General features: G+C 34.6%; 1 protein-coding gene across 4 annotated transcripts in view; it reads left to right on the top strand.

Moving 5' to 3' along the window:
* The window catches only part of TTBK2 (tau tubulin kinase 2), a 68,354-nt gene that overhangs the window by 17,480 nt on the left and 34,865 nt on the right, over positions 1 to 16,009 (top strand). For all 4 annotated transcript variants that reach the window (XM_003206478.4, XM_031553547.1, XM_031553546.1 and 1 more), the window contains exons 5-6: positions 675 to 815; positions 4,331 to 4,435. In XM_003206478.4, the coding sequence (XP_003206526.1) occupies positions 675 to 815; positions 4,331 to 4,435 (246 nt within the window). The remainder of the gene's footprint in view (positions 1 to 674; positions 816 to 4,330; positions 4,436 to 16,009) is intronic.

Raw genomic sequence — 16,009 nt, 5'->3', positions numbered from 1 at the left:
AAAAAAAAAAAAAAAGAAAGGATAAAATGTGACTAATACTTAAAATTATGGTATTGTTGTTCTGCGCCATCTTGATTAATGGATGAAGAAGTGGCTGGTCCTTGTGGATTATGATGCTGGAGAAAGAATTGAGCTGTTAGTCATATTGCTGATTGTTGGTTATTTTGATAGACCAATGGTTCTATGATGTCATGGGAATGTATTTACTGGATTATATGAATATTTTTCATCTGTTTCATTAAATCATCTAAGATATATTCACTAATTAAATAAATTACATACTTTTCCATAAACAAATGAACGTGAAGTTGTCTTTGTGGGTATTTTCTCTCTGACTTTTTTTCAAGCATCCTTGATGGAGAAATATGTGTGTTGTTTTCTAGACATTATTTTGGTCCATATTATTTAGCTGTAGATAGTAAAGATACTAAAATTAATATTTTTAAAAATAATTTGTAAATTTAATATTGTAGATACTTGGGAACACCTGCTCATTAGCTATATTATTCTTAATATAAAAACAAGTAATAAGAATATTCTGTGGTCATCCGCTATAGCTAAAGATGTGATAGGAAAACTTTATGCTATCAGTGAATGTTGATGTTAGGTTTGTTGTTGTGTTTTTTTTGTTTTTTTTTTGTTTTTTTTTTTTAAATGTCCTTTTAATTTGACAGGGTCGAAATTTGGCAGACCTGCGTCGGAGCCAGTCTCGGGGAACATTCACAATTAGTACCACTCTGCGGCTTGGGAGGCAGATCTTGGAATCTATTGAAAGTATTCACTCTGTGGGATTCCTGCACAGGGACATAAAACCGGTAAGTGTGACCGTTAAAACAAAACAGGCAAATATTATGTGGGCATTGGATGGCTGCAGAAATAAGACTGTGCTCTATTCTACGAGGGTTGCTGCAAAAGTAATGCCTCCCATTTTATAATATCGGCCCATGACATCAGAGGTGAACATCACTGATGTGGCAGTAGAGGTTGAACCTTCCCACCAGTACTCCATTACATTTTGTTGCCATGCTACAGATGGCAGTAGAGGGGCAGTTTGACAAAATGGTGGCTGACATGAAAGTGTGTGTGAAGCAAAGTGTGTAATTGAATTCTTCCGTGCAGAAGAAATTATATCCATTGACATTCATTGATGTTTGCTGAATGTTTATGGAGACCAAGCAGTGGATGTTATCACAGTGGTGCATTTCAGCAGTGGTGACAGTGACATGAAGGACATGTTCCGGATGGCCATGCATGGCTGTCACACTATGAAATGAAGAAAGTCTCAATCAGCTCACCCACGCAAATCACCAGATTATGACAAGGGGACTGTATGAACTCAACTTCAGCTTCAATGTATTGGAAATGATGTTGGCAACACTGGAATATTGCAAAGTTTATGCCATGTGAGTCCTACGAATGCTCATACAGGAACAGAAAGTACGCTGTATGCAATTTTGTCATGACCTACTCAACCAGTAAGAAGCTGAAGGTGACAGTTTCTTGGATTACATCATTACTGATGATGAGGCACAGCATCCCCACTATGAGCTGGAATTAAAACAGCAGTCCATGGAGTGGCAACATGAATTTCCCATTGAAGAAAAAGTTCAATATACAGCCCTCAGCATGTAGAATTATAAGTATTGTATTAGGATAGGTAAGGGGTGATCCTTCTGCATTTCCTGGAGCCCAGACAAACCATCGATTCTGAACACAACATCATGATGCTGACTAAGCTGAAGGCTTGAATTTCCCGAGTCTGGCAAGAGAAGAAGACAGTATTTCTCTTGAAGCATGATAATACCAGGCTCCATACCATACCAGCGTGAAGACTCTGGAGCACACTGCCATGGTTGGCTGGACTGTCCTACCCCACCCACTGCATAGTGAGGGTTTGGCACCTTCTGACTCAAATCTGTTCAGACAGACGAACAATGGACTCCATGGGCAACCTTTTTGTAGCAACAGTGATGTCATAGCAGCTTTGAAATAGTGGTTCATCTCCATTGGGGCAGATTTTTACAAGCACGGGATGCAGATTCTAGTATCTGTTGTCATTTCCACTGAAATAAATGAGGCATTACTTTTGGAATGATCTGTGTGCATGATAAAAGGGAAAAATGAGAAAGAATAGAAAACTGGATGCTTATTCATCAGAGTAGAATTTTTCTATTAATTAATATTGGTTTTCAATGACAGTAACCTTGTTCTTTTCTCAGTGCCTTGAGTACTTAGCCCTCCTTGCAGTTTCCCGCAATTAACACTTCTAGCTCTTATCTGTAGAGTGTTCATGTGCTGATCACACACATGTGAAACCACACATGGTTTCAATTGATTTTTACCCTCCATCTCTGAAATGAAGCAACGCTTATATGTAAATGTAAATACGTAATTAGGCAGACTTTTTTGGGAAAACCCAGACAGTTGAATTTACCATTGTAGCTTTGTGTTTTTCATCAGAGAGAGTTTCTGTTCTTGAAACTTTGCTTCAAAATTTGTATCTTGCAGTTTACTAAAACAGTCAAACTTTAGGAGATATCATATTGTATAATTGCATACTTCTAATGAGAAGCAAGGAACAAATGTTTCACCTTTTTGGAATGTTGCAATGATGAGTCTTCCAGTGTGGATCTTATCTACTATAACCTTTCAAGTTCATCAAACTGAAGCTTAAGCAATTCTATACAATAAAAGAAAAAACAATTGATCAACCCTCCCTCCTAAGAAATACTAGTTGCATTGTTCAAAGGGATTCGTAAATGTTCCTTTTATCTTGTATTTTTTGGCTTCTCATATGTATTAGTGGCTGGTACTGTTAAAGTGGAATCAATGCGTTCTTCTCCAACAAGATTTTCCATCAATCAGTGATATTACTTGATGTGCATTCCTCCCTGCAATTGCTCATTGCAATACGGGTTGTTTAGCACATCTAGCTAGTCTCTGGCTTCCCTGCCCCTTCCATGATTTTCTATCTAGGTAAAAATTAGGAAGTGTTTTGAAAAGAGCTCCCTTGTCCAAAGGTAAATATTTATTTCAACTTTTCAGCTCACAATGGTTATCCCAATAAGCAAATAATCACTTTCTTATTTAGTTTGTTTTCTTTCCCTTGTAATAGTAACTGGTTACTGACAAAAAGTGTTCAGGAAAGTAGTACATGTATAATTAATAATCAACTAGGAAGTTGTGCTCTATGCTGTAGCAGTGGAATCTGATATAAAAGATTCCTGTAAAAGTGTATATTGCCTATTTGCTATTTTCTGGAATCTCTGCTTTTTCTTTCACAAAAGTGACAGATTAAGGTTTGAGGATTTGCTACTGCCTTGTGATATTTTGCAGCATATTGTGAAAACTCAAGAGTGCAATGTAACTACTCAACCTTTTTTGTTCTTCTGGTCCAAACATAGACTTGTGACCTCTTTCAGATATTATTCTTTTCAGATTTGCATGAGATGTATTGTTCCCCAAGGCTCTGATTTTTTTTCCCAAAGATAAGCAAACTCCAATCTGAGTTCTAAAGGACTTTGAGTACTGTGAACTCCCTTAACACAAAAACAAAAGTAGTTTTTCTAGAGTTAATTTGGTGTAACTTCCATCTTGCTCAGGTGTGTAGTTTCAGTTTCATGTTGCAGAATCATTTCATGTTCTATCTTTTTTTATGTTATGTAATTTGAGGGGATTTGGTGGGAGATGGACTTGAAACAATGCAGCCAATGTGTTGGGTTTTTTTTTTACAGGTTTAATGTGGAATGCTAATCCACAGAGACAAATAAAAAATTACTTCAGAATGAATTATCTTCATAAATCCTCACTGACTTTCCTGCTCTTACTGATTTTAAGTTTTCTTCTTTCATGTAAAAGAAAAAACGTTTGCACTCTTTATTCTGTATTCCTTGTATATGTTATTAGTGCATTTGTTTAGGTGACCTTGTTAACTCATAGGTCAGTAGTTTTTTTTTGTTGCTGTTTGTTTGTTTTTTAAATGCCCAGATCAAAAAATATGAACTAGTGAGGTGGATGGAAAATTCTTGCTAAGAATGTGTGGCCTTTAAGTAATAAGGTCAGGTAACAATCTATTTGGGCCATCTAATTTGTGGTTCAGATATGGCAAGCTGAGTGTCTGATGTTCTTAATGTTTTCTTCAAATACAATGGGAGTTTAAAAGAACTGAAAATATGGAAGGAAAGGTAGAGAAGTAGCGTGGATTTTCTGTGACGGTGTATCTGTGTTAGTATGTACACGTATTAAAATATATATACATGTGTGTATATTATATATTGTGTATATACATATTGTATATAAAATGTATATCTGTATTTGTTTTTCTTCCTAGTCTAACTTTGCAATGGGACGTTTTCCTAGCACCTGTAGGAAGTGTTATATGCTGGATTTTGGCTTGGCACGACAATTTACGAACTCATGCGGGGATGTCCGACCAGTAAGATTCTTTTCAAAATTATCAACTGTTGATGTGATTCATTGAATGTGGTAATACACCATTTCTTTTTTTCCTGGAGAAGTGTATGAACAACATTGAACTGGTTACTTACATAAACTTGACAAGCATGATCCCAGATCAGAAATACCGGCTGATGTATTGAAAGATTGGCAGTTAGAGATGAATCTTGTTTCTGGTTTCTGGCTTGAAGTGCAGGTCTACTCCATGATTTTTATGGGTAGTGAATCATTTGATTTGTGAAAACAAATCAGTACCAGAGTACTGTATCAGCACTGAATTTCACTTGGTAATGCATATTCTGTATTACAGAAAAAAATATGAGCAGGAAAAAAAAAACAGTGAACTGAATAGTCTTGTGAAAGGGAATGTCTAAATAATTAAAACAGTGATAGGACACTGATTATAATATTAGCGGGACATAGCTAAGTGTTTTTGGTATTTGTCAGTGCGATGCAGTTGGGAGAAAATTGTTGAGAAAAGAATATAAATGAGGACATTACAATTTAAGTACAGTAGAGCCTCCCTAATTCACTGGTGGGAGTCCTTTCAAAATTTCCAGGTTTCAAATCTGTACCATGATACATGGCGATGTTTAAATGAAAAGTATTGTCTTTATTGGTTTAATTTGTTTTTATAAAAATGAATACTGTACTGTTGAGTGATTCGTTGACTAATGAATAGTCAATATTGTGTATTGTATCTATTAATGTGAAACAATGTGAGTGATAGAATCTACCTGTACAGGATTTTTGATTTTTCCTAAGGAGTTGGGAAAGTAGAAATTTTTGTGTGCAAATATGAGGTGTGTGAATTAGGAAGGTAAATTAGCGAGGTTCTGCTGTACTCTATTCCTTCAGCCATAATGGTGGACACTGCAATGAAAGTAAAGAGCAGGGGAGACCAACAGAGTGGCTGCTGCTGTTGGAAAGGTGAGCTAAACAATTTAAGTAGTTTTAAATTTTTTTCTATTTATCAGTGTTCTTGTCTTCCGTATGTTTGTCTGCTTATAATGTTTTTTTTAAACAGACCTAAATTTTGAAAAGAAAGCAATTCCCAAGATTCTGTAATTTCAGTATGTACACATGAACACACACAATGGTACTATTTTCAGAAAATGAATAATAACACATTATTATAATATTTCTGCTTTTTTTTTTTTGTAACAACACAACTCTTGCTTTTTGTTTTTCATTGCAGTGCTCTACAATGTAACTGAATTAATTATTCAGCTTAATCTATCTATAATTTTCCGACACTGTAATCTATTATAACTTTCAAGGGTACAGTTCAAAACAGTCAAGTTTGTTAGGACTGCATTTCCCTCCAGAAATCACTGACCATCTGCACTGGCTAATGTTAGCATTTTGATTGTTCAGTGTTTTTGGTACTCACTGTATTTTTCATTTCACTGAGGTGTCATATGTAGACTATCTTTTTAAAGCCCAGAGGAGAAAGCAGTTTATAGCCTATTTCACTATTCTATTCCATAGTGGGATTTGCAATAGCATGGTTTTCACCTGTTATAGATTACAAAAAATGACCTTCATTTGTTTTGCAATGGGCTGTATGACTGGTTTTTGAAGGTAAAAAACAAAACAAAACTTGAAGGAGGTGTATTGTACTGCTTGTCCACCAAGAATATCATGGAATCTATGTTTGTCTGGATTTTATGTTGACTGCAAATACTTTTGAGGTACAGGTGTAGGTGGGATTAGGATGAAGAATATGGAAATTCTGGGAGTAGTCTGTGTCTGTATAGGCTTCTGAAACACATTTTTCTTGTTAAGACAGTACTAGGATGCAAGTATTTTTTGTAGATGTAGAATGAAATTCTAGAATGTAGGTTAATAAGGCAACATGGGATTGATGGCAGGAACTTTTTTTTGGTAACTGAAAAGATTCAGAGAGTGAAAAATGCATCTGGAAAGTAGAGTAAGAATTGCTGGAGATGATATAAGCTGTTACGGAAGGAGCAAATGGTGTGGAGAATAAATTGCTAGAGAAAGAGAGGAAATGAAAGTTTGAATCAATAGTATAGATAAGAAATGACTATTGCAAAGTGGAGTAATTAGTATTTAATTGTAGGGAGCCAGTCTCTAATCATCAGGCAAATACATTTAACACAATGTAAATTCAGTATGTTTTAATGTGAAGTCTACTTCTGTTTTAATGTGAAGGTTTACTGCAAGTGTTCTTTGAGGTACTATTAAAATTACTACAAAGGAAACAAAACAAAGGAAAAAGAAACAGCTATTCTTCACTCTTAGAAAGATTAATCTTTCTCTTACTGAGCATTTAGAAATGAATTTGAGTTCTTAATTTAAATTCTATATATTCAACTATCAGGTACTGTCGGAGATCTGATTTTTTTTTTTGGTCATCTCTCATTTATGTAGACTAAGCTTCAAATAACAGAACTGTTTTGGTTTTACAAAGAAGAGAGTGTTACATGAAAAGCTAAGATAAAACAATTTGAAAAATACACATGAGAAGTACGTATTTAGGATAAAACCTTTTCATCCCAAATATTTCTGGTTTTTTTGCTTCAGCATACACATCTTACTGACTAGCAGCATAAAGAATTACTCAAATTAACAGGCAGTCCCTTGAGTCTGGTGATTTAGACTCTGCAAATGTGAATGAAGAAGGGAACTTTTTTTTGCCCTCTAAAAGAGTGATCTAGTGTTGGAATGGGCTGCCCAAGGAAGTGGTGAAGTTGCCATCCCTGGAGGTGTACAAGAAATGTGCACATGTGGCACTGAGGGAGATGGTTTAGTGGGCAATAGTACTGGTGGATGGGCAATTGGACTAGATGATCTTAGAGGTTTTTTTCCAACCATAATGGTTATATGATTTTATTATTGTTCGGTCTGTATACCCCCTCTGAGAGTATCCGAACTAGCAAGTTAAAGGGTAGTCTAAGGAACTCTCTTTTGCCCACTTTTTGGGTCAAAGGAAGGGTTACTCTATGACTGTTTTCCCCAACTTCCTCCTGTCCTCCCAATGAATTGATTTTTTGGTTGTTATTCAGTTGTTATTTAAGCCAAAGAAAAAGCTTCAAAAGAGTCCTCTTCCTCATGGGTTTATTCAGCATGACCTTAATATCGAGCGTGTAAACTTTCCAGTAATTATTTAAAATATAGATTAAAAAAACACACTACCATATATTCAGGAGATATTTTAGATCTGAATTGCTATGTTTTATTTGGAAATTTGAAATGTTAAACCATACCAAGCTGTAAGTTGTGATTTTTTGAACAACTAGGAAAGGTAGGGCAGTTTCTCTGATAGACTTTGCATTAAAGGAGTCACAAGATTCTTACTTTGAACATTAGCAGAAGTATTTAAATCCAAAGGAAATGAGTGTCCACCAGTATTTTCTGACGAGTTATCCATGCTCTTTACTGCTACTGTCAACCACTGAGTAACAGACAATAACAGAATTCTGAGACCTGCTAAGGCAGAAAATACAGCAGTGGTCGTGCGGCCTGACCCATAGCAAAAAGCACAGAAGGCAGAATGCAAATGCTTAGATCTTTTTATTCTCTAGTCAAATGGTTACAAAACTGTTCACATCAAACCACAAGCTGAATCATGTTCAGATGTTTATGTACAAAACCAGTTAAAGGCAGATTGCCTTTCTTTAGCGCTCGGTTTCTGAGGATTTTCCAGCAAGTGAATTTTATCTTGAAATATTACTTTTGGACAACGACAGATGGTGTCCTGGAAATTACTTTAAGAAACTGAATTCCACACAAAACAAAACAAACAAAAAAACAAACAACGACAAAAATATACACAAAACCTTCTTGGAATGCTGTGCAGAAATGTGTTGGTAAATGTCAAAGCCAAGTATTAAATACATTTTGAAAGCTTTCAAAGTCTATCATAATTCAGTTAAATACAGAGAATACAGAGAGAAAATATACATCGTATATGCATAGTCTTATTTTGTATGGGTTTTTTGTTTGCTTTTCCTACTTTATGAAGATTTTGAAATGTTATGTATTCGAATTACATGGTATTTCTTGTAATATTCTGGATGATTTTGATTGCTGAGGAGGACTAGAGAATGCTTCCATCTCACTCTGCTTAAGACTTGTGTTCTTGACATAAGGAGGTAGTTGTGGATTGTTTACTTCTGTGGTGAGAATGGAACATAATTCTTGTGGTACTGAAGGATTAAACACTGCATTGATTAAATGCTTTTTAAGATGGGCAAGAAAGTGGGATAATTTTGGGAATTAAAGAAGCAGCGATGAAGCTACAATGCTGTAAGAAAAAAGATCGCTGTGAATGTTTTGTCCTCTCTGAAGGCCGTTTGGACCCAGAGACATTAAAGGTAGATGCTCATACATGCTTCTCAGTATTCTTTTCAAGTAAATACTGTTAGAATCTGATCTGCAAAGAGTGTCATTACTTTAAAAAAATAAAAAATAAAAAGCCAGAGAGGCTGTCCACAGACAGTACCAACTAAAACTGATGCTCTTCTCTGTATTTGCCCCAGTGTCCATTTAGAGTTTATGTCAATAACTTTTCCCTGGTAGTACTTTGACTCCATGCTTTTATAATAAATAAGAGACTACACATGTGAAGTTTTCAAGAATAGCTACTGAACTTCGCTTAGGGTGAAAGTTCAGATTAAACTAAGACACTCTCACCCACCTGCCATTAAGTTTAAAGAGTAGGCAGCACTGCAATCAGCTGCAAGATTTGAAAAATTTATCAGGTTTCCATTTTATGTAAAGGGCAAAAAGATGCATTATATTTTCAGCAGTCCTTGATACATTTTCTGTTTTCAGCAACACCAATTGAAGTAAGATTCAAGAACAACCCGGACAGCTTTTAGAAGTACAGTATTAAATGGCAATGGATTAAATGAAAAATACACCAAAAAAAAAAAAAAAAAAAAACCCACAAAAAATGTTACTGAGACTTGTGTCATACAAAGTCTATAGCAAATAATTGACTAAAGTATGTTAACTGGTTGAAAAGACCATTCTTCCAACCTGTCCAAATCTACTGAATGCCAGATGCAGCAGGGTAATGGTCTATATCATTTTGTTAAATATGCTGTTCAGTGGTTCTTTTATCCCTTTGTTTGCTGGCACATACCTTATGCTATCTCTTCCCACTGATGTTCTTTCAGTCTCTAAGTGCATTACGCAGTGATGTGATTAGTTGAAGACTGTTCTCATTGAAACCAGTAAAAAGATATTTATTTTTCTTCTTAAAATCTTTTCATACTCCTCAGTTCACTTTCCTATCTTTAACATCTATTGTGACTTACATTTGCAATAAACCTTTGCATTCCTGTTCTTCATTTAATTTTATCTTCAAGTTGTCAATAAAACATACTATTTGCTCAATTAAACTTGTGTAAATTTCTCTAAAACTCATCGTTCTCTGTTATGATAAAATTTTCAGCAATCCGTTGGTTATTTCTTTATCATTTACTACAATTTCTTCTATTTTAACCTTCTATTTTGGCTGTCGTTATCATATGAGTAGATGTTACTGGAGTCGTGTTTCACTAGTGATTGCACTGCTGTGTCTTTAGGCTGCAAGTGATGAAGGTGACAAAGAAGTGTTGTGGTAGTTAGTTGTAGGTGTTAAGTACCTGCTGAGCTTAACTGGAGACATGCCTTGGCATGGAGTGGGAGCTGTGCAGCTCCTCAGGCAAGGCACCCCAGGGCTTTGCAACACTCCTGCAGGGTTCATTTGCTTAGGCTCAGCAAACGTTCTGTTTATTACTTTCGTACCTAACTGGTGACACTGTTGCACAATCCTCCTTGCTGTCATAGAAATATTCAGGTTGCAGGAAGGCTGATTAAGGAAATAAACCGTGTTAATAAGTTCTTATCTATATGATATTCCTTTCCAGCTTTTGTACATTGTTATTCTCTAGAGTACTCCCTTCATAAGTCGTCTGAGTTATCAACCATTATCTTATAATATAATTTCAAAGAAATTATTTTAACATTTACTTTGAATAGTCTCTCCTAGGATTTTAAATGCATGTTGTGTCTGGAGATGGGCTCTTTTATTAAGCTCCAATAACAGAGAACGATTTTGCTTTGTAAAATGTATTTAGAAAGAATTTCAACCTTGTAATTCATGTGTAGTATATGTTTAGACTGTTGGTGGATAAATAATTTTGAGAAAAAATGCATAGCAAAAAGATATAGAGTGAACAAGAAGTAATAAAGAAAATAAAGGAAAATTTAATATCTGTATGCTGTAAATCTTAGTTTATTGGAATAATGTTCTGATTGTGTGTTTCTGCAACAATTAGCAAAAATCAGTTCAGCTCTTGTGGCTCAAATAAAAACAAAAGAAGGAACAGTAGAGATGTATGTGATGTAATTCAGCTGCCAAATAGAACTCCGGTAAGAGTGAAAAACTTTTTACTGTATGTTCTTTGTTTCTAAAATAAATATTTTTATTAATAAGTAATGATTCAGAGGCAATGTTGGAAGGGAGCACTAGGGTTATTTTCTGGAAACCTGACAATCCCTTCCTGTCACAGTCCACTTCTCCTTTTTCATGTCTATAATGTTATATTTTCCACATTTTGCTACTGCAGAACAAAGAAAATATTTAAAGAATAGATAATTTAAAAACTACACTTTTAATTTTTTCTTCACTAAATCTACATCACTTGGACTGCATTATGTGAATTTTTGGAAATAGATGAAGTTTGCAAGATTTCCTTCTAAGTTTTGATCTATGTGTTTAATAGTTAAGAACTTGTAAAAAAAAAAAATGTAGTACTTCAAAGAAAACCAACTTTGTTTCAGTAAATAGAGTCTAAGAGTCTAAACTGAGTTATTACAGCTTTGTATATTCTTTATAATTTTAGTCATATAGTAAAGCAATAACTATTTAAAATCAGAGACATTGTATGGAAAGGAATAAACATGTAGCCTCATTCTTAATCTCCTATATACTCCTTAATTCTTTTCTTCATATAATTTGAGTTGATAAGACTGGAAAGTAGTTAATTTTTAGTTTTTTTCTTGAATCACAGGAGAAACTGAAAAAGTCTTAGATTTTTATGTCAAAATATTTCCCTAAAGGGAAATATTGTCTAATGGTTATTTTCTGGAGAGACTAAGCGAAGAGCCATTTGGGTTTTTCTTGTCATTGTTTTCTATAAGCAGGAATCTGCATGAGTTGGAAGAGTTGTGACACTAGTCATTTGAGGCTGCATATCTGAATAGTTTATAGCTAGTTTACAGGAAAGACGAGATTTAGTTTGTAGAGCTTTGTGCAGGCAGTGTTTTCTTCCAGACTATTAGGTTTCAAAAGTTTTTGAAGTCACGCATCATATATAGTGGTGTTATATCTACCAGTGTCATGCTATTTACTGTATTTCTCTGCCATAACTTCCTTCAGAAAGAAAGAAGACGATTCTTTAAGATAGTCTTAAAATATAAATGTTGAATTTTTAGTACCGCTGAACTTGATTCTTGCAAGTTTGATTGAATTAGTGTCAAAGAAAAAATGAAGGAAATCATCCAGCTGGTGTTGTGCATGATAGTATGCAGTGAAAAAGGCAGGCAGAGTTAATGTAAAAGTTGAAAAAAATAGCAATGTGAATCAAGCTAAAGGGTTTCACAAGTAGAGTGAATAGATTAATTTCATGCAGTGTGATATTATTTTGTAACATCTCTATGGAGTATTCTTGCAGTGATGAAATGAAATGAGAAGTGAGGAAAAAAACAAAAACACACACACAAAACAACAACAACAAAAATCCAAACACCTGAAGATGGGAATTTCATTGAGAGGAAGAGTCTTTGTGGTTTGGGTGATAAATAGAGTTTACTATCTATTAATATTTTGCCCGAAGGAAAAGGCTGATGAATAGTTGAGAAATGAAAAGGATTTAATTCTTACAGTACAATACTTTGTTATTTTAGGGGTATATCGTTTTTTTCTCTTTTCTGTGGTGCATGGAACATGGATATAATATCCTAGCAATCAGAACAATTTAATTTAGAAATTCGAATGAGTGGTATATATAATATTCTAATACAGCAGTTTCTTTGTTTTCCTTAGAATGGTTAGATGCTTTAGGGAAGAATAGGCTACAACTGTCCATTTCCTGCTAGGATTTGGTATTATATTTGAAAAAATCTAAGTTATTCCTTAAATGGTGAAATTGACTATTTTCCTGTGGTTTTAGGTACTACTTCCTTTATGCCTTTCAAATGTCACTATTTTCAGCTCTGTACTACACCCAGCCTTTCTGACCAGGATCCTAATAGTTGATGTTAGCAATTCTAGGGATAGGCATATGCTTACTTGCTGCCTAAAATGCTGATTGACCAACTGATGGTTGTCTCTTGAGATGGATGTGAGCCATTTCTATTGAATTTCAATTGACTGTCTCTGTGTCACAGTACTAATTTAGGTTCTCTAATCACCAATTTTCATTAAACTTGCAGGAACTGAAAGTCTTTGAGAGCTGTTTTATTTGCTTGAAATTAAAAGCTATTATAGTGGAAAGACAGATGGCTTGATCCAGTAGAATTCCTTTCCTGGTGAAAGTAGAAGCAAACCAAAATGAAAACAGAGTCTCTAGTCTTTAATTCTTTCTGAGCTGTGAACTTCTCTGATTTATGAAAAAATATTACAAATGGTTTAAAAAGAAAACATTTTTTTAATATACATTAACTTGTCAGCCTTAATTTTGCAGTCTTGAAATAAGTCTACTACTGAATTAACTTTGTAATGTACGATAGTATCATAGTAAGTACTACATATGATACATACAAACAAGTAAAAATTAGGATCTGAGTTCTCTCGTCTGCTAAGAACACAGGAATTCTGATAATGCAGAAAAAAAGCTTTTTTTCTTCTGGAGATGAGAAAAACATTGTTTCTTCTGTTTGGAGAAATCCTCTGCTAGTGCATTAGCTTGCTAAATAAATTAGCTGATCTTCCTCTTATGGTAATCTCTCCTCCATCTCCTGGTATAAGACAAATCACACACAGCAAAGTAAACATGCACATGGAAGATGTGAGATGTATCCTGTGTGAATTTTTTCACTGGAATAAGTTTAGCTTTGTGATAGACATACGGTAGGTTGTTACCACTTCCAGCCTCCAACTTGCCTGCTTATGAATTTGAAAACTCCACTGTTTTCAGCTAGTGCATATCAATGCTGAAGTGAACACTCCAGATTGAAAATGCTCAGGAGCTGATTTATATACCAAGTGTTGCTGTGATGCTTTTTATACCACAGACAGTTGGTGTTAAATTTTTATTTGTTACCAAACGCCTTTTAGAATCCACAATAACAAAATGAAATTGTACTGCTAGATGTTAACTCAGCTCGTTACTCAGCATCTGCTGGAACTGTGTAGCAGTATGGAAATCACAGTTTTTGTTTAGGTAGAATGGAGATCAAGCTGTATGTCCTACTGATAGTTGGTAGGAGATGGTTTAATAAGTAATTTTCAGTGTGCGTACTCTGTTTTAGTGGCTTAAATGGTTTTCATAGAGAGCTAGAAGTATGACTTTGAAAAGCTGTACATTAGAGTGATAACTAATCATGATGTATTACTTATCGTAAAGGCAATTGTGTTTCAGCTATCTGATCTTTGCTTACCCAGATGATCCCTGAATGTTTCATTTTCTTTAAACTGATGCTAATGCATGCTAAGCAATAAATTAAATTCCTAAGCTTATATCCACAAAAAAAAAAAGGGGTGACGGAATGTGCCATTTGATATAAAGAAAGGTAAATCCTAAAATTGGATTCCCAATAGATGAACAGAAAAGAGGATTCTTTACAAAGGGAAATAGAGTGGCTCCTTCTCTACCCATCCTCGTATTCAGCTTTAGAGACAGTATTGAGAAGGCAATGTTCACTGCCTGAGCTGGTTTCTCAATGTAAAAGCCTAAAGGCACTTAAGAATTACCAGTCATTGACTGGTAGAAAGATACTTGTAGTGTGTCAGATAAAATAAGAAGGAAGTCTTTATTGTTTTATTTTTTCATGTTTATTATATAGTTTCTGTGACTGTAGTATAAAAGTAACTTTTATTCCATTTAAAGTTTTCAACAATGCCCAGAGCATTTATAGAGTTACTGATCTGTGTTAAAGGAGTATGATTTGCTTCCTCTATTGACCCATCAAAGAACCAGTGAATGTGGACAGGTTTGTAAGCTTAGTGTCTCAAGAATGTGCAAACCTGCTTAGAGACAGTAGCTCCCTTTTCTAGTAGCTCCTGATTTCCTTCATGTAGTTTTATCTAAAAAATTCTCGAATGTTTCCAGGACAGAGCCATGTCTAGGGAAAACTGATGTTGCATGCAAAAGTAGAACTTAAAAAAAAAAAAAAAGAACACTAAAACCCAACTAAATTTAAAGAGGGGAGGGGATGGGAGGGAAGGGGATTTTAATTAAACCCACTAAATTTAAAGAGGGAGGGAATGAGCAGGGGAAAAAATGAAAAAATAGAAAAAACAAAAACAAAAGAAAAAAGAAGTTAATTATTTTATTTGTCTATAATGTGGTCCATTTAATCAAGGATGTTAGTGGAATTCACAGATGCACTGAAACATGAAATTTACCATATCTTTACTGCAAATACTTTCTGCAGCTACATGCTCCAAATATTCAATGATAAAAACACCACTAACCTCTTTTTTTGTTGTTGTTGCTGTTTTCCCCTCAACAAGGAAATTTTGCTTTGCTTTGATAGCACGTTTCTTAGATACGGGATCTGAAAGACTATAAAAGTGGATCTACAAGAATATTATTTCTCAGTTTTTGTCAGATTAACTCGGGGGAAAAAACAAGTTAACATGAGTAGTAGCAGAGAGGCCACTATATTTGAAAAATGTAGCGAATCATTCAGGAAGTTACTATTATTGCCTCTAATGCTTCTCTTTTTCTACATGAAATGTGAAGTGCATGAGGAGTTCTGAAACAGTTTGAGAAGTCTTGCAGATGCTTAGAAGTCTATAAAATCTCTTGTGAATTGAGCAAACATGCTTTGTGCTACCAGACCCATAATTCGTGTAAATTACACAGTATAATTAATTTATTGTTGAGTGGGATTGTAATACCACTTCTAAATAGTGGTCAGCTGCATTACTAAAATGTGTTTAAATGTGTCTTAAGAACTGGAACACAGTTAAAAATCCTTTAAAATCAGATCTATGGGTACACTTCAGGACAGTAGCTCTTTAGGTTGGCAAAGGCTTTAGATATCCTTATGAAGTAAAGAATTCAGAATTCATTTCACAAACTAATATATAGAAAGAGTTATCATGCATTCTTTTCCCTGACCAGTGATCCTGAGATAATAGAAAGTACTGGAACTCTCCCTCTTCCTAGGGCAAATAATTTCATAGGTATATTTAAGGATGACAGTGGGTTCAACATTCAAAAATAATCGACTTAATGCACAATGAAATACTTCCATTAGACTTTTCTCCCCAGGATAGTGCTGAAATAGGTTAAACTGTTAATTTCTGCAAACTGAATGGAGTCATTTAGATTCTGTATGCCTTTTCTTACTCTCCTTTTTTTTT

This window comes from Meleagris gallopavo, chromosome 5, assembly GCF_000146605.3.
Source record: "Meleagris gallopavo isolate NT-WF06-2002-E0010 breed Aviagen turkey brand Nicholas breeding stock chromosome 5, Turkey_5.1, whole genome shotgun sequence".
Taxonomy (NCBI): domain Eukaryota; kingdom Metazoa; phylum Chordata; class Aves; order Galliformes; family Phasianidae; genus Meleagris; species Meleagris gallopavo.
The sequence above is the reverse complement of the archived record's forward strand: the minus strand, read 5'-3'. Positions and strand labels throughout refer to the sequence as shown.